This window comes from Thermobia domestica, chromosome 10, assembly GCF_964235325.1.
Source record: "Thermobia domestica chromosome 10, izTheDome1.hap1.1, whole genome shotgun sequence".
Lineage (NCBI taxonomy): Eukaryota > Metazoa > Arthropoda > Insecta > Zygentoma > Lepismatidae > Thermobia > Thermobia domestica.
The window spans coordinates 12,335,590-12,362,516 of NC_137463.1; the positions used below are offsets into that span (position 1 = coordinate 12,335,590).

The following is a 26,927-nucleotide window of genomic DNA, read 5'->3' on the forward strand; positions in this document are numbered from 1 at the left end:
AAGCTGCTTTTCTTATGTAAAAAAAAAGAAAAAAAGAAAAAAGAAAGCTTGGTAAGGTGTCTGTACTGGGTGCCGAATTCTACTTCACCTCGGGCGCCGAAATTTCTAGTTACGGCTCTGGTTGACGGTATTTTTTTTTAATAAAAAGTTCGAACGGAATACAGGAACTAGTATTTCTTACCTGAAAACGGAAGGTAGTATTTCTGACTCAAATGATGACGCAACAAAGAAAAGAGTATCTCTTCAATCATAAATGGGAGAGTGTGTCGTAATTGACGCAATATTTAGGGCCTGTTAAACACAAAAGCTCGAAATTCGGAAAAAGGGTCACCAGGCAACTCTCCCGTTACCTCTCCCCATTTTTTATACATCCTTTGTGGGGCTTCATTTGTGTTATAAAAAGAATGAACTGGAAAATTGTAAGTAGCTACTAATCTGAAAAGACTGGTATAATAGATATCTTACCAAATGAGTAGGAACCGTGATCTTAATGGCTATATAGCGTGAGATTGGTGTCCGGGTTTTTCGCTTACAAAATCTGGCAATCCTACGTCGGGCGAAAGAGGTCGGAATATAACATCGATATTCTGCGTGAGTGCTACTGGTCAGTTTGTACTACCCCTCTTCATAGTCGTATTTCCGCGCCAGAAGAAGAGTGAGGGACTGTTTGTTGATGCTCCACCTGAGAGTATTGCTGTAGCACAAAGTACTGATTGGATAACGACTGATATTTTTTTAACTTAATTACAACACTTTGTAAAATTCTGTCATCCTTTCCCTCACATCCCAGTTCTGCTAATTGTTGATGGACATGGCGGCCATAAAGAACTGAAAGTGATTAAATATGCGAGGAATCACAGGATTCACTGCTCAGTACTCCTCCACATATCACTCACAAGACTCAACTCACTGATAGGTGTTTTATGAAACCATTTCAAGACACATACAATGATGCTTGTTCACTGTGGATGCGCAAGAATGCTGGAGTAAAGACATCCGAATTCGATGTAGCGCATCTTGTTTCAGAGGCACACCAAAAAGTATGTCACATGGACGTAGCTCTCAACCGATTTGCCTTCACAAGAATATATTCACTGAACCCTCAGATATTCACAGACACTGACTATCTGTCCGCAAACGTTCACGAGTATCTGATCGGCACTTTGTGTGCAAAGAATTTGGCACGTCCATCCTCACCACAACAAACGTCTGGAGATCAGGTGACATGTTTAGGATAAACGGTCTCCTGACATCCTTAATGCAGTCTTTATGGTTCCCCAAATCTCAACAGGACGATTAGCTAGGGATGCTGCTATGAGCCACATAATGATTTGGAGGACTCTGCACAATAACGTGTTAAATCCTTATCATGTTCGTCTGCACCAAAAACTCCGATAGCAAGATTTCCATAACCATCTGGAGTCAATGGCTGAGCGACAGGAACCCATGTTTCACCACAACATTCTGTGTACGGATGAGGTGACCTTCAAGATTAATGTAGGTCAACGTACACAACGCTCACTACTAGTCCAGCGAGAATGCTCACTGGGTACGTGAAGTTGACAATCAACATATCTGGAGTCTAAAATGTCTGACGTGGTATAGTGGGAGGCCAAATTGGTCCTTATTTCTTCGAAGGTACTTTAACAGAAGTAGGATACGCTAATTATTTGTCAGATGTTCTTTGTGAGCGCTTGGAAGAGGTCTCATTAGCAACTCGTGAAATAATGTGATTTCAAGACGGTTACTCTGCTCATTTTGCAACAGTTGCCGGACAAACTGTTGCTCATTTATTTCCAAACAGGTGGATCGGAAGAGGAGGCCGTTTCCTGGTCAGCTCGTTATCCGGACCTGACTTCTCTCGATTTTTCTTTTGGGGACGTGTCAAGGAACTGGTTTAGCAAGAGCGTCCTACTACAAGGGAAGACATAATGAACAAGATCTATAATGTCTGCCATGGACTAAGATGAAATGAAGTGTTAAGAGCAATCTACAGTGTCCCGGTGCGCATTCGAATGTGCATCGCACGTGCTGGACGATCCTTTGAACATTTATTGTGTTTTATTTTTTGGGGGGGGGAGGGGGAGTACGATATTTTGGTGAGAATGTTCAGACCTTGCAGTTCATGTTATTTATTTTATTTATTATCTTCAGTTTGTTTATTTTTATTATTCTTGAACAATTGTTTGTGCAATGAGTTCCGAAAAGTGATTTATTAAAATGTTTACATAAGTTAAGAAGACTAAGAGAGTGTCAGTGATTTCGTAAGTTTGATTTTTTTGGAGCGGAGTTGTTGGACTTTACACCCAAATTTCTTTCATACGTAGTTTAAAACCAAAGAGTGTTTTTCTCTGTTTTTCTGTTTTAAACTGGTTCAGATTCCGAAATTTAAACTAGTACTGTCCTGTAATATTGTTTTCGTTTGTTGATAAGTAGACGAGATATGCCCTAACGTTTGATACTAAATGCTATAAAGCGTTTTCAACAACTATTTAATAGAACATGTGCTATCTGATGTTCTTTTGGAGTCATTACCAACTAAAACTGTTGTTCTTAGTTGCAATTCAACAGCAAATAATACATAGATGCCAAACCGGAGAGTTTAACGGAAAATATTCCTGTAAAAGTTGTTTCCTTTTCAATAATACTTCCAAATAAATCGAAATTGGTACCACTCTCCATTTAAAATTTTGGAGTTCATTCCCCGCGGAAGTATTCTCGCTACGCCACTGAATATGAAAGAATCACAGTTTGATTCTTCACATACGATTTGGTAGTTCATTTTTTGTTTTAAGCGTCTACGTGCACTACGAAACGAGAAAAGTGCCTGGGACGGGTGGTCTGATACTCCTTATATATAGTAAAAAGCTGAAGGAACAATAAAGAGCTCGTCGCTCCGTCAGATAAATACATACATATCTGCTACCATAACTAGAGGTGCGTAAAGCATCTATACACAGCTTCGCCGGAAGTCTGCTTCATTGTAAGGCTAATTCGACGCCCAAGCAAACGTTGGTACTTCTGCTTGAATGGGCGCAGAAATTGCCTGAAACTGTACGCAAAAAAGCATCTATACTGGACTCCGAAGAGGTACTTGAGTGAATTGTCTCCAGAAGAACGCCACTTTGGGAACAGGCAGAAATACATCAATTTTGAAGAAAAAAAGTTGACTACGGTGTCATCCTCAATGTCTAGAGACGATATATCCAAAAACAAATTTCTATACTCCAGCCGTTCTACCGGTTGCAAAAAGGATACGTTTTATAACGGTCTCTATATTGGTAGAGGGATTTAAATATATATATATATATATATATATATATATATATATATATATATATATATATATATTTAAATCCCTCTACCAAAATGGAGACCGTCATAAAACGTATCCTTTTTGCAACCGGTAGAACGGCTGGAGTATAGAAATTTGTTTTTGGATATATCTTGTCTAGCCATTGAGGATGACATCATAGTCAACTTTTTTTCTTCAAAATTGATGTATTTCTGCCTGTTCCTAAACTGGCGTTCTTCTGGAGACAATTCACTGAAGTACCTCTTCGGAGTCCAGTATAGATGCTTTTTTGCGTACAGTTTCAGGCAATTTCTGCGCCCATTCAAGCAGAAGTACCAACGTTTGCTTGGGGGTCCAATTAGCCTTACAATGAAGCGGACTTCCGGCGAAGCTGTGTATAGATGTTTTACGCACCTCTAGTTATGGTAACAGATATGTATGTATTTATCTGATGGAGCGACGAGCTCTTTATTCTGTTCCTTCACCTTTTTACTATATACAAAGAGTATCAGACCACCCGTCCCAGGCACTTTTCTCGCCTCGTAATACACGTAGACACTCCAAACAAAAAATGAACTACCAAATCGTATATGAAGAATCAAATAGTGGTGCATCCGTATCCAGTGGCGTAGCGGGAATACTTCCCAGGGGGATCAACTTCAAAAAAATTATATGGAAAGTGGTATCAGTTTCGATTTCTTTGTATTACTGAAAAACAAACAATTTTGCAGGAAACACTTTTCGTTAAATTCTACGGTTTGGCATTTATATGTGTGTTATTTGTTGTTGAATTGCTATCAGACCACCCGTCCCACGCATTTTTCTCAGTTCGTACTTCGTAGTACAGGTAGACACTTCAAACAAACAAAAAAATGAATGACCAAATCGTATGTGAAGAATCAAACTGTGATTATTTCATACTCAGTGGCGTAGTGAGAATACTTCCGCGGGGGATCAACTCCAAAATTTTAAAAGGAGAGTGGTACCAATTTCGATTTATTTTGAAGTATTATTGAAAAGGAAACAACTTTTAGAGGAACATTTTTCGTTAAACTCAACATTTTGGCATCTATGTATTATTTGCTGTTGAGTTGCAACTAAGAACAACAGTTCTAATTGGTAATGACTCTAAAAGAAGATCAGATAGCACATGTTATATTAAATAGTTGTTGAAAACTCTTTACAGCATTCAGTATCAAACGTTGGGGCATATCTCGTCTACTTATCAACAAACGAAAACAATATTACACAACAGTACTAGTTTAAATTTCGGAATCTGAACCAATTTAAAACAGAAAAACATAGAAATACACTCTTTGGTTTTAAACTACGTATGAAACAAATTTGGATGTAAAGTTCAACAACAACCCCCCTCCCAAAAAAATCAAACTTACGAAATCACTGCCATTTTCTTAGTCTTCTTAACTTATGTAAACATTTTAAAAAATCACTTTTCGGAACTCATTGCACAAACAATTGTTCAAGAATAGTACAAATAAACAAACTGAAGATAATAAATAAAATAAATAACATGAACTGCAAGTTGTGAACATTATCACCAAAATATCGTACTTCCCCCCAAAAAACCTTAAACTCACAATAAATGTTCAAAGGATCGTCGAGCACGTGCGATGCACATTCGAATGCGCACCGGGACATTGTAGATTGCTCTTAACACTTCATTTCCTCTTAGTCCATGGCAGACATTATAGATCTTGTTCGTTATGTCTTCCCTTGTAGTAGGACGCTCTTGCTAAACCAGCTCCTTGACACGTACCCAAAACAAAAATCGAGGGGAGTCAGGTCCGGAGAACGAGCTGACCAGGAAACGGCCTCTTCTTCCGATCTACCTGTTTGGAAATATATGAGCAACAATTTGTCCGGCAACTCTTGCAAAATGAGCTGAGTAACCATCTTATAATCACATTATTTCACAAGTTCCTAATGAGACCTCTTCCAAGAGCTCACAAAGAACATCTGACAAAAAACTAGCGTATCCTACTTCTGTTAAAGTACCCTCGAAGAAATAATTACCAATTTGGCCTCCCCCTATACCACACCAGACATTTAGACTCCAGATATGTTGATAGTCAACTTCACGTACCCAGTGAGCATTCTCGCTGGACTAGTAGTGAGCGTTTGTACGTTGATCTACATTAATCTTTAAGGTCGCCTCATCCGTACACAGAATGTTCTGGTGAAACATGGGTTCCTGGCGCTCACACATTGAAAAAACTCCAGATGTTTATGGAAATCTTGTTCTCGGGGTTTTTGGTGCAGACGAACATGATAAGGATTTAACGCGTTATTGTGCAGAATCCTCCAAATCATTATGTGGCTCATAGCAGCATCCTTAGCTAATCGTCCTGTTGAGATTTGGGGAACCATAAGGACTGCATTAAGGATGTCGGGAGACCGTTTATCCTGAACATGGCGCCTGATCTGCAGACGTTTGTTGTGGTGAGGATGGACGTGCCCACGTTTGCGGACAGATAGTCAGTGTCTGTGAATATCTGAGGGTTCAGTGAATATGTCCTGGTGAAGGCAAATCGGTTGAGAGCTACGTTCATGTGACATACCTTTTGGTATGCCTCTGAAACAAGATGCGCTACATTGTATTCGGTTGTCTTTACTCCAGCATTCTTGCGCATCCACAGTGAACAAGCATCATTGTATGCGTCTTGAAATGGTTTCATAAAACACCTATCAGTGAGCTGAGTCTTGTGAATGATATGTGGAGGAGTACTGAGCAGTGAATCCTGTGATCCCTCGCATATTTAATCACTTTCAGTTTTTTATGGCTGCCATGTCCATCAACAATTAGCAGATGTGAGGGATGTGAGGGGAAGGATGACAGAATTTCACAAAGTGTTGCAACGAAGTTTTTTTTAAAAAAAGTATCACTCGTTATCCAATCAGTACTTTGTGCTACAACAATACTCTCAGGTGGAGCATCAACAAACAGTCCCTCTCTCATTCTCTGGCGCTGAAATACGACTATGAAGAGGGGGCAGTACAAACTGACCAGTAGCACTCACGCAGAATATCAATGTTATATTCCGACCTCTTTAGCCCGACGTAGGATTGCCAGAAAATCCGGGACAACAATCTCACGCTATATAGCCATAAAGATCACGGTTCCTACTCATTTGGTAACAATCGATTAAACCTGTCTTTTCCAAATTAGTAGCTACTTACAATTTTCCAGTTCATTCTTTTTATATACAGTTAGCACAAATGAAGCCCCACAAAGGGTGTATGAAAAATGTGGAGAGGTAACGGGAGAGCTGCCTGGTGTTCCTTATTCCGAATTCCGAGTTTTTGTGTTTAACAGGCCCTAAATATTCCGCCAATTACGACACACTCTCCCATTTATGATTGAAGAGATACTCTTTTCTTTGTTTCGTCATCATTTGAGTCAGAAATACTACCTTCCGTTTTCAGGTGAAACATACTAGTTCTTGCGAGCTGATTTTTTTTCAATCTGAAGAGCGAAAACAGGCGTCCTGAAAGTCTTTTTTGGGACAGTTAATTCTTTCATTGAAAACCGGGACGTCTGGCAACCCTAGCCCGACGTCAACTTGCCCAGAACTCGTTTCCGTTCTTCACATATCACTTTGGGATTAACATGAACGCACGATACACCAATCTCATGAGCGTCCAGTATTCCTGAAGGTGGAAAAGTACATTTCTTCATCAGTGTGTACTAATTTGTATAGAACTTTGCAATTTGTTAATTATTGAAAGTTGTTGTTCACGATATACTTACGGGCCGCGGTGGCTCAGTGGTAGAGCGTTCACCTCTGCTGCATAGACTTTTTGGTTCGATCACGGCCAAGTGACCTTTGTGGTGGACAAACACCGTGTGTGTGGGTTTCCTCCAGGTTCTTCCGTTTTCTCCCACTTTCTTGATTCCACTATTTCATTCATTTCTCATCACTGCCGTCTCCATTAGCCTAGCCGGCATAAGCGTGGGAAATAAAACTCAAAGATTTCAATGTACTTGTAGACACAGGTGTTCTAACAAATAAATTGGGAAGTCACTTCTTAAACTCGTATAAAAACCTTTCACAGCACTCTGTTTATCTTTGTTGTACCTGCCATTGATATTTAGTTCTTCAGCTAAGTCAAACTAGCTTCAGGTATTCTTACCGTGATAATGACATTAAACGATCAGCTAACTGTTTCACATGGCATTTCAGCTCTTTTCCATACAGATCGGGGAAAGTATTTTCTCAACTACTAACTTACGCGCAGCAGGTAATTTCATTCCTTGCTTTCGCTGTGACAGTCTGTGTTGCAGGGAAGTATTTGGGACACCAAATCTATGTATCAAATGCCATGTAAAGCAGTTAGCTGATCCCTTAATAGCATTATCATAATAAGAATACCTGAAGCTAATTTGACTTAGGTGAAGAACCAAATATGAAAGCGTCACCATTTGTTGTTTGAAGTGTATACGTGCACTACGAGCCAAAACAAATGCCTGGGACGGGTGATCTGATACACCCTGTATACATGTTACTTTAAAATTTCTGCAAAATTTCTAAAATGGGTTAAGTGAAATAACATCTGAGGTTTGAAAACATTTCTTTTAGTTTCAAACAGTGATCAGTTCTTTTAAAATAAAACGTTTACTTTCCTTTAAATGGATGAATATGCAACTGAGGTAAACTGTATGGCGTTTTTTTCTTCAAATGTAATTTTCTGTTATGTAAAAGTAAAGCGTTGACTTTCATTTATATATCTACAGAATACTTCAAAAGTGCTGTAATATACAAGAAATTGGTAAAACTGAATTTGCGCTGAAAATATGTGAGAACAGAATTTTTACAATTTTAAACATTATGTTCATTTCTGTATATATTAAGTGTTTCCGAGGTTCCCAACATGGTTTCGTTGGGGTGAAAGTCCGTGGCCATAGGAAAAATTGTTAAATATGCATCTCAACTAAAAGTTCATGAGAATAAACGTTTAGCAGTTTCAAGCGTAGGTTTCAATTAAAGCGGGTTGTAGGACATTTTAGAAACCGTATTTACGCGAGTCTAAAACGCCCTCAAATGTGAGACAAAAAACTACTCAGCATTGACTTTTAAGAATGAAAAAGATAAATAAACATGTGAAAATACAATGAAAATTTTTCGTCTTCCATTTTCAGTTTCCAATTTCCGGATAAAACAATTTCCCATTTTTGGAAAATGTGGGTATTCCTAGTACACATTTTTCACAGAATCATGACTAACGAGATTAGCTATCTCCGGTAAAACTCAATCGTTTTCTGCTGTAAATTGGGCCTTACTGACAGTGCAAAATGTAGGCCTAAACTTGCAAATTCGAATGTAAGACACACCTTGATTTTGGGGCTGAAAAATAATTTAAAGTGTGCGTTTTAGGATTGCGTAAATACGGTATTTGAAAATGAAGGGAGGACAGAAGGATAAGACAAGACGCTCAGCCATTCACGATATCCCAAAGGAAAACTACATCGATTTAAGCTGCGACTTTTTCTTCCCCATGATCGTGAATACAAACTAGTATTGTGTGGTCATTTCTTGAACATGGATAAGAATATTGCACTTTGTTATTAGAACATATAAAGAAAGCATGGTTCATGCAAGTTGGTGCCCTAGCACACTACGTCTTGGTCATACTAAACTACTTGAACAATAGATTTCAGGCAAACTGTATTGATCGTCAAGGAGCCCGAAGCTTAATTTGAGTTCGATAAACTACGCTTTCTGGGAGTACGGTTAATCTCTGTTGTAATGCAGCGTATAGATTCGCGACGGGGCTCATTTTTGCACGAAAACAAAGGATATATAAGGGAAGCAATTTGCTCAAATTGCCCCCCCCCCCGTATTTTCATCCTTTACCATTTCGCTTCAAAACATGGGTAGAATTCAACAGAGGGCACATTGAACAAATGTGCTCTCATCTATGATAAGTGACTTTTTGGACACCCTGTATACAGACTTCATATTTCTTTGCTTCTTGAAATTATTGTCATCTCCTCAAAAATTGTACCCTTATACGTATAGCTTTACTACGAACTTTAATATTTACCTATCATCCTCCGCAACAAAATCTACTTTTTTCTACTTGACACACTCTCTTTAAATCAAATCTCTTTCAGGCTGTTGCTTCGTAATGAACAATTTAATTCAGTCTCATTTTTCATTACAACCTTACGTGCTCATTGACGAGTGTCACATCAGAAGGCAAGTAAAAGTCTTGAAGCCTAAAATACCAATTAATGTATAAAGAAATCTTACTTCCAGTAGTGACAGCAAATGCAATAGTGTTGATTATCCGCATTACTTGAGACCGCGGTTACGCATCTAATTAAACAAGCGTTTGTTTAGCAAAGAAAGTCACTACAGTGCATTGTTACTTTTCATATAATACGTCAAGCTTGAAAAAGTGATGGCGGAATCTCAAGCAACCTTCAAAGCCTTCAAGTATTAGTTTAGACTATCATGTTTACGTTGTTCCAAGGAAAATATATAAAGGAGAAAATGTCATAACAGTGATCACAAGGAACGATGCATGCTTCAATTCGTTATTTCTGATCACTGTTCAGATGATGTAGGTCAATGAAATATTGACCCACAACCCATTGACCCACCACCCATCGTGACCATGACCCACTGTGATTCACCATCCACCATGACCCACTTCGACAAACCGTGACCCAATATGTCCCACTTCCTAACGTGACACTCTGACCCACTACTCATCAAAACCCATCGTAATCAACTTTAACCCATGATCCACGTCCTCCTGTCCACTGACTAAAGAGTTTACACTTGCAATTAAACAATGCTGTGAAATTATCACTAATCGGAGTTTGAATTTCTACGGTCAATCGCTCAAGCACCGCTCTGTTACAATAAGGTGGATCTGACCTTTACAATATAAAATGGTAAAGTGTTTGTCATGGGTAAAATTACGATGAATTTGAAGTATTATATATAATTATTTCCTTGCTGAATTACAGATACTTTTCAGTGGAAAATAGGATGAAATTTGAAAGTCTCAAATCAAGGTATAGTGGACCAAAGTAAATGTGAAAAAAGATGTAAGGTTTTCCATATAATTAAGTATACAGTGAAAACTTAAGACTTCCATATAATTAAACATACAGTACAAATTGTGTATATATATATATATTTCTCGCAAACTTATAGCTTCAGTGCCTTGTGCTGAGAAGGCTCCATATAATAAACATAAGATTCAAAAATTATTATATTAGAAAGTAGTGGATATATGATACCACTGCTTTCTAATTATTACTGCTTTCTAATTAATTGAGGATGTATGTTTTGTGTCTCAATTAATAATTATTTCTTAAATTTTTCTCAACTAATATCGATCGTTTTTGATTAGTTTTACAAATCAGCCCACTACCAATTTCCCATATATAGAAAGTCTTCCCCATAGAAGAGAAATTTTAAAACTGCTAGAACAGTTCTGTTTATTTTTAATAAAGAGTTAATATACTGAATTTCACTCCCTAAGTTTAACGACTTGTGAGATACTCAATTTCTCGTAAAAACTTGGACCTCCTCTCCCCTTTTAGTACATGTATTATCATAAAAGTGATATGATAACATCCCAGTTGGGATTAGGGTCTATCTACCAAAATTCATTTTATTTGGCTTTGCAATTTGTCCGTGATCATCACTCAGATATAGTTACATTCGTTTTTATGTAATAATTCATGTATTACAGGTGATTCAAAAATGTATTTTTTCAGTAGTTAGCTCGTCTAAAAACTCACAGGCTGTATCTCGAAAGCCAGATAGTAAGTCCTATTGTTGTTACAACAGTTACAAATATCAATATCCAAAATACCTGAAGTTATTTTCTCACATAGATATACTCATCTCAGATAAGTGAGCAGAAACAAAATGAAAAAGGAATAAAATGGAGACCTTGAAAGTGAAACACAGAAACATTCAGAAGTGTTCAGAAGATGCTGTCTACTATGGACTGAATAGAGTGAGTCAGTCGGTCTTAGTGTGTCGGTGAGTCAGAGTGGGTCACGGTGGGTGGTAGGTAGCAGTGGGTCACGTCCTGCTGACCACGACCCACTGACCCACTCACAAATCTTGACCCACTGACCTATTCCATCTCTGGTGCAGACATTATATTCTTTGGGGACTTTCCTTGAAAAAAAAAGAAATCATCATAGTCCAAGTCTTCAAAAGTGTGAAGGCTGATTGAGATTCAGACATCACTTCAACAAACCAGAAAACAACATACAGTTATCACAAGAATGTTCATTGAATTTGCGTAGTGAGGACAACATAATTAAAATTTCGTACTCATCAAGAGTACTCGAGAAAAGTATAAATAAGTCATGAGAGCTGTCAACGGAACAACTCTCTTTTTCTTCGGTCGGGGTAAAATAGGAATAGTTTATCAAGTTGAATGTGAATGTTCAACTTTCTAAATTAAAACATTCTGATTTGCTCAGTGATGATATTAATGTATATTAAGTAAGCAAAGCTTGTAATATGTAAAATGTCACAGACATTATCACAAAGACATACTGGAAGTGAAAATACAAGTATTGATAAATTACTTTCTTATTGGAAAAAGTTTCTTGAATTTACACACAGTATGAAAGATTATAAGTTACTTTGAATAAAACCGTCAGTAATAGAACTTAATTCCTTGACCAATAATTATGTAGTAATGTTTGTACTAAATTGTTTTGAGAACCAACTTACACCATTTATTTTAACACCAGTAAAAAACAAATAATAATTAAGGAGGAAAATGAGTGTTAGAACAACGAGGAAGAGTTGTACCTAAACACATGAAATTACTCGTACTTTTACAGAAACTCGAAAGCAGTTGACTGTACCAGTAAATATATCAGCACAATCTTCCTGTCTTTACCCAACAATGAAAAATTAAAATTACCCTTACCAATTTCAACCTAGAGATGACAAATGTTCAGAGAAAGAAGTTCATATCTCATTTAAGGGCTTGATTGTGCCAACTTTTAAAGTTATTTGCCTTTCTCATTGTTAAAGCATGCCATACACCATGAATGAGCTCGGTATTCCGTTTTGTAGGCACTTCGTTCGAATTTTTTACATGTCAACAGAGTTTTTTTTTTTTTTTTAATACCGTCAACCATCGCGTAACTAGAGATTTCGGCGCCCGTTGTGAAGTAGAATTCGGCACTCAGTACAGACACCTTACCAAGCTTTCTTTTTTTTTACATAAGAAAAGCAGCTTTTGTTATTATACTACACTGAATTTTTATTACAACAGCCAAAAGCGATCATTATGTATTCTTTTACAAATAAGAGCTGCTTTCAAGAGGTTTATTTAGGAATTTTTGTTAAACTTGACAAAACTCCCTTTGGTTTTATACAAATCCACTTTGAGAACAGTTAAGGAAACTTACAGTACAACTATTTGCAATATTCCATACTATCGATAAGAAATGATATTTCAGTACAGTAGAAACTATGTGCTTTTAAAATGTTCAAAATGAATTATAGCATTAATTTCCAGTAATAATTGTAAACTTTTGTAATTTTATTCTGTAGGTAAATAGGATTTTAAGTTCAATTCTTTTACGATAAAAAAAATATTTTGTGAAATGTAATGAACATTTAGAAGCAGCCTTCTTTGCGAATTTCTCAATATTGATCTATGGAGCTAAAGAATATGTTTAATGCTGTAATTCAAATCCAAAATATAGTTCTCTACAACATTTTAAAATAATAGTAATTATTTAATCTCTTAATGAATAGAAGTTCTGAATTTAAGGTTGCTTATTATTAATTAACATATTAAAAATACACTAACACACATACACACATATATATTATATATCTGTATACGTTTGGTATGTGTGCTGACAGAAAAACCACAAAACTAGATACGTATGTACAAAAGAAAATATCCTGGCGATACAAGTGGTTGATGGAGAAATGATTCCAACAAATCCTTCAAATTGGAAGCATTTGATATTGCCTATGAAAGGAATAAAACAATACACTGGTAGTGATCAGTCTTTGAAAACGAGGAAATTCGCTGACTCCTTTTTTACAACTACTTGAAGTTCGAAAGTGTTATTATTCCTTTTGTTTACTACAATTTTTATATTCCCGCGCAAACAGCAACTTGCATGTCCTCTCGTGTCTCTTCACTCCTTTCATTATCATATCTTCATTCTCACAGAAACATTAATCCCATTGGGTAGAAAAGCATGATTAAGTAAGCAAACTCATCACCATCAACGTATTTCAGACTCAGACTTTGACTGTTTCTGATTTTGAAAACGCTCTTGAGTACATTATAAATTATTACTTAGCACCTTATATATATCTCATCGTCATTAAAAATCATATACAGCAATAACTTTCTTTAAGTGCTAACGTGTAACACTTCCCAAGTGTAACACTCCGATTTTGATAAAATTTGGCAGATAGATATTACACATGAAATAAATGAATACGTATTTTCTATTTACGGAAAAACAGTTTTAGTATGCAGAAGCCACAACCCAAAATTTTGAAAGTTGGCGCTCGAAAGGCAAGAAGAAGTGGAACGAAGTAAATGAAATTATGCATAGATACCGTAGAATTAAAACGAAGGAATACGTATTTTGTATTTTTTTAAAAAAATAATAAAAATAAAAATAAAAATAAAATAAAACAGGTGGGTGGGGCACAGACCTTTCCAAACTTTTGATTACGAAATATCAAAAGTGCGAATAAGTATATATTAGAAGTGCCTAAAGGATAAGGAGAATTACTACAACACTTTGTGTAGGGACAATAGGCAAAAAAATAAGCGAACACGTGTTTGTAGTTTCTGCGGAAAAATAGTGTTGGGCCAAGGCCCCTCCGAAGAAAGTAAATATTACAGCAGAAGCGCAAGAAGGAGTGGACCGACCCGAATGAAATTGTGTGTAGATATTGTATATGTAAAATAAAGCAATTTGTGTTCCCTAAGTGTCCCTTACTGATTTGCTTCAAATTTGCACATCAACAGTAAACAGAAAATAAATTGACACGTGTTTTTATTTATGGTAAAAACACTGTAAGGATTAAAGGCGCACCCTGAAATACTATAAAATACGCCATATTTAGAAAAAACTAGTGTGAAAATAGTGAAATTTTACCAATAGATAGATGACCTAAAAGTAGGAATCAGTACAGTGAATTTCGAGTGTTTCGTGTTTCTGCCCTTAAAAGTTCAAGTTCAAAGACTGAAGTTAGCGCCCCCTAGCTACTTGCGAAACACGTATTGCCTTATTTTACATATACAAGATCTATGTATAATTTCATTCGCTTCGGTCCACTCCTTCCTGCGCTTCTGCTTAATTATGTATTTTTTTAGAAGAGGACCTTGGCATCCACACAGTTTTTCCGCACAAACTACAAAACACAGGTTAGCTTATTTTTGTGTATTGTTTCTTAACATACTTTCGTTGCGATTCTCTATGTAATTTAAGCACTTCGAAAGTATACTCATTAGCACTTTTCATATTTCGTAATAAAATATTTGGAAGGGTCTTTGCCCCACCCATTTATTTCTTTGTTTCAGGAAAATACGAAACAAGTATTCCCTCATTTTACATCTATTAGGTACAATATCTGTGTACAATTTCATTCACTTCGGTCCACTTCATACTGCGTTCGGACGTCAACTTTCGAAATATTGGGTATAGGCTTTGGTTCCCAATAATTGTTTCTCCAGAGAAAATTAAAAAAAAAAAAAAAAAACACGTATTCGTGTATTTTATGTGTAGTATCTAACTGCCAAATTTTATCAAAATTGGAGTGTTACAGTTGTATCAAAGTGTATCAAAACCGACAACAACATTGATTTGATAGGGCGTCAATAATTTGTAAATCATTTCTAGCACTTTTTCTTTCTTTTTGCTCGTTCCGCGCTTTCTAGCCATCAGCGCCCGGGACAACCGCCCCGCGCGTACCCTTCTAGCTACGGCTCTGCGGGAAACGGATCCGAGATTTAAGGAAACTAGTATAAAACGATTGACAATTTTCTCATAAATGGATATAAAACATTTTTAAACTTCTGCCAGTAACTTTCGGCTTGTATTATGTGAAAGTGGCCCAAAGACACCCAACACTGCTTGTAAAAGTATTTGACACCCCACACGATTAATATGTATGATAATAGTTGATACAACGTATTATAATAATTATTTGTAGATAGTCACATGTATTCTATGTACAAGCTAAAAAACATTATTACTTTTTCTTATCGTCTTGTATATTGCTATATAAAATATTCTGTCAGTTTTTTTTTAGTTATTTTTTAATCATTGTTTGATTCCTTCATTCATGTTGTTTCTCCTAGCTTCCGAAACCGTGATAAATCTCTCTATCTGCAAACAGAACAAAGTGCATGCACGAGCCAATGGTGAGCATAGCTGCCAACTGCGAAATGAGAACTTCCGGTGGTCCAACGCGCCTTGATGTAAATAGAACTATACGCTCGACAAGCTATACGCTCGCGACTGTCGCGCACCTGCCGATGAAACCCTGAACTGCAGTTATACAAAAAAAAGTTATCTCAGCACCGTTGGGACCACCAACGTCAATTTTCAAAGTTGATTTCTACGCACTAGTGGTGGTGAGAGGAGACCATCTAACACGGTTCTCCACTGGACGACCATATAGTGTCGCCTGATCGACCAGGTCGCCTGATGAAATGCAAATCGCCAATGTATGGTAGTTCCATCGGTATCAGGATAAATATATATATATATATATATATATATATATATATATATATATATATATATATATATATATATATATATATGTATATATATATATATATATATATATATAAACGAGTTTGGTGACTGTAATCGAAGGAAACCTTAACTGCTTACAGTTTTTGTAATTTTTTACATATGACTTTCTGCTGCAGTAAAAATTTATTTCACAGTATTTTCTTTGTTTTTGCCAAGGCTATAAACACACATAGCTTTGAAAAACAGGCTGAATATTATTGATGACATAAATTAGTTGTTTATGGTGTTATTTCTCTGAATAATGATACACTTTTGATCCTTTATAATAATAATAACAAAAAATGTAGTTGAATGATTATTTTCTTAGAATTTGAAGAAGGAAAACAGTAAACCTTTCATAGAATAAATATCAATAAACATTCTTAGAACAAGATGAAATTCAAAGATAAACGTGTAAATTGTTGCTATGTAATTAAAGTCTGCTCTTTATTAAAAAAAAAAAAAAAAAAGAAAATACTTCCTTCCTGTAGAAACACTCCTGAAGACATTTTCTGAACCGTAATTTAGATAAATAGGCACTATCTTGATTAAAGAATTCAAAAATAAGGTCTAACAACTAAGTCTTATGACAAGATATGCAATTTTATCAATAACCTATAAAAACACAAATAAGACTTACCTGTTTGCCAGAGATGGAGTGGGTCAGTGGGTCGGTGGGTCAGTGGATCAAGTTTTCTGAGTGGGTCAGTGGGTCGTGGGTCAACAACATGTGGCCCACTGTGACCCACCACCCACCATGACCCACTGTGACCCACCACCCACCATGACCCACTGCGACCCACCACCCACCGTGACCCACCGACTCAGTATGATCTACCGATCCTCTCTGCTCACTGCATTGTAGACAGTATCTTCTGAAGACTGGTAAATTTGTCTCCGTTTTACTTTCAAGACCTTCATTTCCCTTCCTTTTCCACTTGTTTCTGTCTACTTACCTGAGGTGAGTATATCTAACCAAGTGAAAAAAGAACTTCAGGACTTTTGGATATTGATATTTTTAATTGTAATAATAGCAATAGGACTTCTACTACTGCTTGGCTTTCGAGATCTGTGAGCTTTTAGAGGAGCTAACTACTGGAAAAAATACATTTTTGAATCACTGTAATATATAAAAAATTGAATGTAACTATGTGTGCCTGATCATCACGGTCAAATTGCAAAGTCAAATGAAATTACTTTTGGTATATAGTTAGGCCTTAATCCAAATTGGGATGTTATATTGCTTTTATTATAATGCATAATATCCTAAGGAGGTAGTGAGGATCCAAATTTTTGCGTGAAAAAAATGAGCATCTCGCAAGCCGTTAAACTTACGGAGTTGAAATTCAGTGTATTAACTCTTTATTGAAAATAAACAGAATGTGTCCTAGCATTTTAAAAAATTCTTCTTTATGTGGGGGAGGGGCATTTTCTATATATGGAAAATTGGTAGTGAGTTGGTTTGTAAAAATGATCGAAAACGATCGATGTTATTTAAGAAAAAAAAATCAGAAACAAAAAATACAGTGCTTGGCTTCATATATCCATTGCTTTCTGTTATAATAATTGCTGAAGCTTATGTTTATTATATGGAGCGCTTACAGCACAGGGCAATCAACCCATAAAGTTGTGAGAAAAATAGACATAAAATTTGTACTGTAAGCTTAATTACGCGGAAATTTTAAGTTTGCATTGTACGCATAATTGTATGGAAAATTTTACACTTTTTTTCCCTTTACGTTGGTCTACTTTGATTTGGAACTTTGAAATTTCATCCTTTTTTTCACTGAAAAGTATTGATAATTCAACAAGGAAATAATTATACTATGATAATTTAATTGAAATTCATCGTAATTTGGCACATGGCAAACAGCAGTGTGGTAATTGAAGGGGAAGAAGGAGGGAAATTCCCATTCACCTCTGAACACTTTCCAGGAACCTCGTTCCCTTTCGCTTTCTAGACGGGGGAGGGAACTTGGTAATGGTATCAAACCTTCATGTGTAATTACAAAAATTAAATTTATAAACAAATAAGAAATCATCAGTTTATCAGTCTTTAATTGATAATTTATTCACAAGATTCCCTATCGAAGGTGTGGTAGATGAAGTTTCTGTTCTCCATGAGTCGACATTGCCAACTGACATGGTCGATATGGAAAAGATTTATGGTGATAGAGAGATGATACTTCTTGCTGAGTATTTCAAACCTGACCAAGAAAAATCGTTATCAGACTTAAGTCTAACAAGTATATTGTCGATGAGAAGTTGCAGAAATCGGGTAGAAGTATTATCAATTTCCACGACACAGTGCGAACGGGGATTTTCCCTTATGAATTTACAGAAATGGACTAAGTGCTCAAACATTGTCTAACTTGTTGCTCATCAATGTTAATGGCCCACCGTTAGACATGCTCAAAGTAGACGAGCTAGTTATTTCTTGGCTGAAGGATGGAGATCATTCCACTGCGGACGATTTACCGCCAAAAAGTTACCAACAGGAAATAAATCCGATTTCAGATTTGTTTTAAGGTGGAAAATTACGAGTTACGGAAAATGTATACTTGTATTACTAATGGCTTATTTGTGTATTCAAATTTGTACCTAATTTTTAGTGAGTCTCTTCTTTGCTTTAGGTAAACTACTTTGAATAAATATTCATAATAATTGCAATTATGCATATTTGTAACTTGAATTTAACGTGGTGTTTTAGTGATTACACAAATTACAATTATGAGCATGCTTTATGGAAATGCTCTCACATAGGGTACCCGAGCACCTATACCCTATGAACAACTGATTTTTCAAGTCTTTTGTGAGAAAAATACTGTGAGCTGAGAAACCATAACCTTTTCCATATTGTACAGGGGTATTTTCCTGCGAATAGAAGTTTCTTGTGGAATGCGTTCAGAAATTAACACTTGCAAGAATACTCTCTTAGTACAAGTATATTTTAGGCACACACTAATTTCCCCCATCTCGAACTGTTTCAATTTCCTCACTGACAAACACTTTACCATTTTATATCGTAAAGGTCAGATCCACAGTTATTGTAACAGAGTGGTGCTTGAGCGATTGACTAGAAATTCAAACTCCGATTAGTGACAATTTCACAGTCTTGTTTTATTACAAGTGTAAATTCTTTAGTCAGTTCAGAAGAGGACGTGGATCGTGTTCAGAGTTGATGACGATAGATTTTGGTGAGTCAGAGTAGGTCAAAGTGGATGAGAGTGGTTCATCGTGGGTGGTGGGTCACGGTGGATCAGAGTGGGTCACCGTAAGTGGTGGGTCAGAGTGGGTCACGGTGGGTGGTGGGTCGTGGGTCATGGTGGGTGGTGGGTCAGTGGGTCGTGGGTCACGCTGGGTGGTGAGTCAGTGGGTCTTGATCCACGCCAACTCTGCTGTTTGCTAAGCAGAATTAGTGTGTTGTATGTACAGGATGGCCCAAAAGTAGGTATACACCCCTGCATTGATCAAGTATAACATTCTAGTTTATGGGTTTGTTTGCTTCGCCTGTTCTGAACTTAAGATATAAGTAAAAACACATTAAGAACAATTAATAAAGAAACTAAGTCTACCTGATGGATAACAATAAGAAATGATATAAAATGCAATTAGCTGATCAGTACGGTAATGTGTACCTACTTTTGGGCCACCCTGTACATTAACAAAAGAGCAATGAATTTCAATGGTCATAACAGCTATCTCACAATAGCCCCGGGAACTGTCTCATAATTGCCCCCACGACTTTGACAGCTCGTACCCCTCTCCCACATGCACACACACACACTGCTTGACACGCGGAAATTTTTGGTGATTCTAGTATTTCTTAATGTTTACTACTTGCTAATATTTTGAATTTTGGATTACCATGTATACTTCAAGCGTTATAATCAGTTTCCTCACAGAAACCAAAATTTTTTTTAAAAGGTTTTTGAGAGAGAATTTTTGTTTTATCATTAGTTAGTGCTTAATAATGTTTTTCGTACATGAGTATAATAGATCACCCAACGGGCTAATATTTAGTAACTTTTAGAAGTTTTTAGTATACAAGCGCAATTAAAAAAAATCCGTTTGGGCATGTGCGAGAGAAATGGCCCAGAAGAGCGACGTCAGTTCTGTGGCGCAGTGTGCAGTAGATCAGTAGACAGTGAACAGTAGAAGGAGAAGGAAAATTGTGTTGCGGTTCGCACGTCCGCTATAACAATTGAAAATGGACGCTCCAATAGAAAAACCCGCCAAATGTGAAGCGCGTGCGATAGATGATCAATTCTCAAGTCTAGCTACTGTGAAACGTTACGACAACTCTAACGAGCTATCCAGGACAAACGTTGGAACATACTGACCTCCGGTGTGGTGTTGGTTCATGATAATGTTCGCCCGCACACCGCTGGACGTACTCAAAAACTTTTGAAGTAGTTCCACTGGGATGTTTTCGATCATCCTCCTTAGCCCAGGTTTGGCGCCGAGCGATGACGACATCTTCAGGCACACGAAACAGTGGCTTACGTCAGACCATTGCGACAATGACAATGCGCTTCACGATAGCGATAGCAAGTGGCTTCATTCCCAGACGAGAGATTTTTATTTATTTATTTATTTATTTATTTTTATTTTATTTTATTTTATTTTATTTTTTTTGCAGGAGGAATTTAAAACTTCGTAAAACGTTATGACAAGTGGCTCAATTTGAATGGTGAATATGTTAAAAAGTAATGTTATGTTGTACTTTTTTAATGTGTATAATGAAAGTCCTGTATCTGTGAGTGTATGCTATCGATAACCAAACGGCGTTTGTTTTTCGAATTGCCCTCATATATCGTTTTAATTCCCTGTGAATGTCTCATAATAGCCCCTCTTTTTAGAGAGTCTCTAATATCCCCACCTGACCCTACCACAAAACTCACATTTTACAACAAAACAGAACAATTAATAAATATTTACCTTCTGGTCTCCAGCTTGGTGGTTACCGAATGGTGGTGCAACTACGTAAGCCTTACCAAGGCACATCTTGTCTTGAGCGATTGGCTGGGAGTTGAATTGTAATCTCGTATCCTGCCTGCTCACAGCTTGTTTGAATTTAGTAGAAGTCGGTATTAGCCGCTCCCTAGATTTAACAGAACACTTGCTCATAGTATTTCACTTATATTGACCAATCTGCAACCAATAACAACAATAAAACTTATATTAGTCACACATAGAACTCAGCTCCATTAAAAACACTTTGGGTTTTTCGGCAAACCCTACTGCCTAAGTGGCTACTACGAGTATTTTTTGTGTTCTTTGTCCGAGTTAGATTCCAGGTAATTGTACTTCCTTCAGATACAAACCAGAGAAAAGATTCTGTTCTCAGTTTAAGCAGTAAGACCTGTTTCAAACTTGTAAACTTGGACATTTGTAGACGAGTAAGCATTCTATTAATCAGTGGTTAAGCTGATTTTACTTTAGCTTTCCTTTCAGCAGCGAGGCTATATGAGACGTGGACCTACTGATTAATGTGGAATCCGAGCCTCATGAGCTCCCGCCGGGAATCGAACCCGGTTCTCCCACGCCAAAGGCGCCTACGCTAACCGCTTAGCCACGAAGGAGCTCTTCTATTAATCAGTGGTGGAGCGGGTTATGAGTCACCGTATCACTTGGGTTAGGACTTTTGTCTGGTTCATCCGGATCTGACGTGGACAGACCTGGAGAGCCAAACGGATTCACTGACCCGAACAACCTAGAGAACCTGAAAGACCTGGTGGCCCGGACAGACAAGAATACCCAGACAACTAGAGAACCTGAAAGACCTGATGACCCGGACAAACCCGGAAACCCAGACAGACTGACCCAGTGATTTTAACAGACCCGACAACTCAGAAGCAGCCAAAATATAATCTCTACAGCATTTTTGGAGAATTTGATCGTTAGTTAATGGTTTTCACTACTTGAACTCGACCATTCATTTGCTTGACTTCCGGTGTGACATTTTTTAATAATCAAGGTCTCGTGTCTTGAATATTTCAAATGTTATTTCACATTTATTCATTTTCTCATACTGGAAATTAATCCAATGGTTTTTGACATAGATTATACAAACAGGTTTAACAAAACACTTTTTGGGCTCAGCGGCCCCCTTTTATATTATAAACAACAAGTTTTACAGGTTAACCCGATTAAACTTTGACGATTGAAAAATCGAAAGTCATGAGAATATCCCGTGGAAACGTGCCCTTATGGGTCAGAGTAGAAGAAAGAGAAGTTGAAGAGGTCGATAATTTCAAGTATCTGGGAAGGATTTTGACGAGAGACGCTTACTGCACTAAAGAGATCAGGTAAAGAATTGCCATATAGTCCAGTCAATTTAGGTGAAAAAAGGGCTTAACATCAAACTAATTGTAAAATAAATAAAGTAAGGTTTTTTAGACTTGGAATAATATCCCCAACAACATATCAAAAGTCTACAGAAATCCGAGCATGGGAAAGCAGCCATATTGGCCTCCATCTTGGATTTATTCTTAAAATCTATAAAATGCAATTATTCCTCCAATGAGCTTCAAATCTGTATCGAAAAGAAAGTTTTTGGAAATAGGAACGTTATTTTAAGCCATTTACAAACATTTTAACCAGTAACAAGCTTGAAAAAGGCATTCGATATGTTTGTTGAGGTCTTTTTCTTGATTATAATACCATGCAGTTTCTTTCTATTTCTTACCGCTGTTAAAATTTATTCGTTTTCGTTTTGTTTCAGATGTTGATTATTTTAAGCTGTTTATTTATCGTGGATGAGAATGTAATTGTGAAATGTGCCTTTGTGACAAAAAGTTATTTGAGGAGCCAATAGTGACGTGTCGAGCAAAGAAAGTAAGTGAATCAACAAAGCAAGTGAATGAAGAGGAAGTGATATACGAACTCAAAAACAGTGTGTTATTTTAAACCACAAATCTTTACCAATAATAAACTTGAGAAAGGCTTTTGATATATTTGTTGAACTCTTTTCCTTCATCATAATGCCATGCAGTTTTTTCATTAATATTATTAATGATTTTTTCATCTGTTGTTTTTTGTAAGCTCATGTAATTATCATGGATAAAAATGTAGATGTGAAATGTGTCGTTTGTGACAAGAACTTACCGGATGAACAAACTGTGACATTACAAAGCAAAGGAAGTGAAGGAATAAACAAAGCAAGCGAATCAAGAGGAAATGATATACGAACTCAAGAAGGACAACCCGTTCATGTGAAAAGTAGGAAAACATGGTGTAATCCAAAGAACATTACGGCTTTGAAAAGGAGAAAACCAGTTGTTAGTACTAGTAATGAGCCTGTGCATGGATCACAAGTGGGTAAGTTTCAATTCAATAAGCATTGTCTGTTTCGTGAGCAGGAAGCCAAATTCGATGGTAGAAAGAGAGAATATGATGTTTTCCCAGTTCGAACTCATGCATTGCATGCTACCATAATGAATGTATGCACCAGTAGGGACGATGAATGGAGTAAACAAGTGTCTGCAAGACTTCTGTTTGCTAAGCATCTTCCAGCCGTAGATGCAGTTTACAACAATCAATGTAACGTAAGCTTCAGTAATGGAAAAGCAATTTCAACGAGTTATGTCCCAAAGAGTGAAGCAACAAATGATAAGCTGCAACTGAAAGGTCGACCCCAGGAGGATGAAAGAACGAAAAATTTTCTTGCTGCCATGCAAGACCTCAAAGATAATGATGAAGACCAAAGAACCATATGCGACTTAGTGAAAAAATCGGAAGCAAATCTGGAGTCTTCTGGTTCCGAATATCACGCATATTCTGAACAGTATATGAAACAGAAAGTTAAAAAATTATTTGGGGATGATGTAATATTTACAAATATGAAAGGACGAGTAAATCTTGCAACACTTCGAGCAAGTGCTTCTTCAATTCTTCAGCAATACTACAATACTCCAAAAGGTGAGAATAAAGAGGAAGAAAATCATAGGATAATTGAAACAGCTCCAAAATTAATTAGAAACCTCTAATGATTATTATCCACTGACTGAAGATGTGGCTTCTGTAGACAAAGCAATGAATCTGTTGCCTGACAGTCTTCAAATGTATATGGAAACAGTAATTGGAGGAAAAAAGAATTTAAAAAGTCGGCTTCTATAGGTCAAGCAATAAAACCAAGATTCTTTGTAGCGCCTCTCCAATTGGGACTGGCAGTCCAAATACACAATCATTTTGGTTTAAGGTTTTTGATAGATTCTTTACACCAGCATAGTTTCTGCTCTTCCTATAGCGAAGTACAGAAATATGAGAGAAGTGCAGCAACAACGTCAAACCTTGATACATTGATTGATTCGCATTAGTTTGTTCAGCATGTTGCAGACAACATAAATCACAACATTAACGCACTAGATGGTTATTGCACCTTTCATGGTATGGGCTCCATAGCAGTAGTAACTCCTGGAAAGATAGTAAGTAGAGCAGTTCCCAAGAAAGTAATCACAACACACGATCTTTGTACTGCAGGAAGAATAAAACTTATACAGTACCAGACACCCAAATCACTTGCAGAGCTCAAGTTCAAAGAGTCTTTAGAAGAGCCTATGATACTACAGACTGATATTCTTTGGAAACTATCACCATTTGCAGTATATCCAAGACCAGGCAGGTCTGGTTTTATGCACATGATTCATAAAAGTCACCAGCACCCAGGAAAGTGATTTATTATATTCTTGTCTATTATTGATCTAGAACCACCAAATATGTCGTGTGTATACTCTACTCTTCTCTTTCTGAATGACCAAGCAAATAAGAACAGTTGCACACCAATCGTAACATTCGATCAACCGTTGTGGTGGAAGGCTTTAAGCATTATTGAAAATGAAGCTGAAGTAAGTAAGTTGAAAGAAGTAATCCTTCTACTTGGAGGTTTACATACGGAGATTAGCTTTCTGTGAGGTATAGGTCACCTAATGATTAACTCTGGGTTAAAAGAAATTTTGGAGCAGATATATGGCAGTAACGTAGTAATTCGTATGTTTAGTGGGAAGGCTTTATCAAGAGCAAGAAGAGGACACATGTTAGTAGATGCTGCTTTGAACATATTATCAATATCAGAGGCTTTGGAAATACCTTTGCCACATCAATGGATAACTCCTACCAGTCAGGAACAGAATGACACAAATCGGGAGCTGCCAGTAGAAGATGATACTGAATCTGCAAAGGATGAAATGAATGGTCTTATTGTCAGTGTTGGAGAAATATATAATAAAGTAATGCCTGGTGATGATGAAGATCAATATTTGGAAGATGGGTCAAGTACCTTATTACTAAATATAAATAGTAAGCTAGAAAGTATCAAGGACAAGCACAAGGTGGAAAGCAGAACTGGTAGATTATGGGTACAGTACATGAAAATGGTCGACATTTTAAAGAATTTCCTTCGGGCAGAGCACACCGGCGACTGGAATCTACATTTGTTAATTCTAAAGGATATGCTACCATACTTTGCTGCAGCAGGGCACAATTTGTACACAAGCACAGCCTATGTACACCTTCAAAAAATGCAAGAAATTAAGGAGTCTCACCCGATTTACTTGTGTTTTGTTGGTATTTTAAAAGAACGTCTAGTAATTTAAACGAGTCTGTACAAGTTTAACCATCTCTTACAAACATTGATAAATCCTTATAATATTCATAACTTTACTACCTATTGGCCTATTTTTATCATTTTGTAATAAATGGAAAATGAACAGAAACACGATCGGATGATTTCTGGTTTAAAAAACTATCCATTTGATGTATATTTCACTTAAATTGGAACAAAATTGGAAACTTCTAGATTTTGAGAGGAAATTCAATATGGCGGTCAATATGGCAGCTTTCCCATGCTTGGATTTCAGTAGACTTTTGATACGTTGTTGCGGATATTATTCCAAATCTAAGAAACCTTACTTTATTTGTTTTACAGTTAGTTTGATGTTTTCACCTAAAATGACTGGACTAATAGGCAAAGAACCACTTAACAGAAAAGATCAATGTTAACTAGCAGGCTTAATATCGAACTAAGGAAGAAGTTGGTTAAGTGCTATACAGTATATGGAGCATTGGATTGTACGGTTCAGAGACTTGGACATACTTCTTCTTTTTTCGATTGCATTTTTCTCGTTTAAAATTATTTGTCAAGACAAGCTACGAAAATTTGCCCTCAGAGGAAATAACAGGAAATTGAAATCTAGTATCTATCACTTGATCAGCAAGGAAAAAAAGTTAAGTTTATTCTTGTTTGATTCCTAAAGCAAACTATTACTCTTAAGCAAGGGTAAAAGTGGAATTGAAAAGGTAGGGGGACGCATGACGTCACACCGTCCCCCGTGCCTATCTTGCCCATTGTATTTTTTTGAGAATTGAAGGGACACCATAAACATTTTTTGGAAGTGGGGGGACGACATCCCTCCGCGTTCCTCCTCTCTTTTACCCCCTGCCCTTAAGTATATTTTGCAAAAACCAACGTTCATGCGATTAACAAAAAGTACCCACGCTTGGATACTAATTGCACTTTTTAATACTAATTTGAGGCTGGGAGCCTTGGTGGCTCAGTGGTTGAGCGTTCATTTGTGGTGCGTGGAGTAGCTCGTTCGTTCCCAGCTAGCGCCAAGTGAGCTTTGTGGTGGACAAATACCGTGTGCATTGGTTTTCTCGGGGTTCTCTCGTTTCCTTCCACCATTTCATTCATTTCTTTTCAGCACCGTCTGCCTTAGCCTCGGTTCATAACCGTGGGACATTAAAGTAAATATTTCACTCCATTTTAATTTGAGAATGCTAAATGTAATTGAAGAGTTTTTAAATACTGTATCTGTCCGTGGAGGTCACAAG

General features: G+C 36.9%; 1 protein-coding gene across 1 annotated transcript in view; it reads right to left on the bottom strand.

Annotated features, from left to right (window-relative positions):
• Window positions 1–26,927, bottom strand: part of LOC145662292 (lipopolysaccharide-induced tumor necrosis factor-alpha factor homolog) — a 97,988-nt gene that overhangs the window by 66,459 nt on the left and 4,602 nt on the right. The window contains exon 2 of the mRNA XM_081727701.1: window positions 21,036–21,248. Within this exon, the coding sequence (XP_081583827.1) occupies window positions 21,036–21,224 (189 nt within the window). The 5' untranslated portion in view covers window positions 21,225–21,248. The remainder of the gene's footprint in view (window positions 1–21,035; window positions 21,249–26,927) is intronic.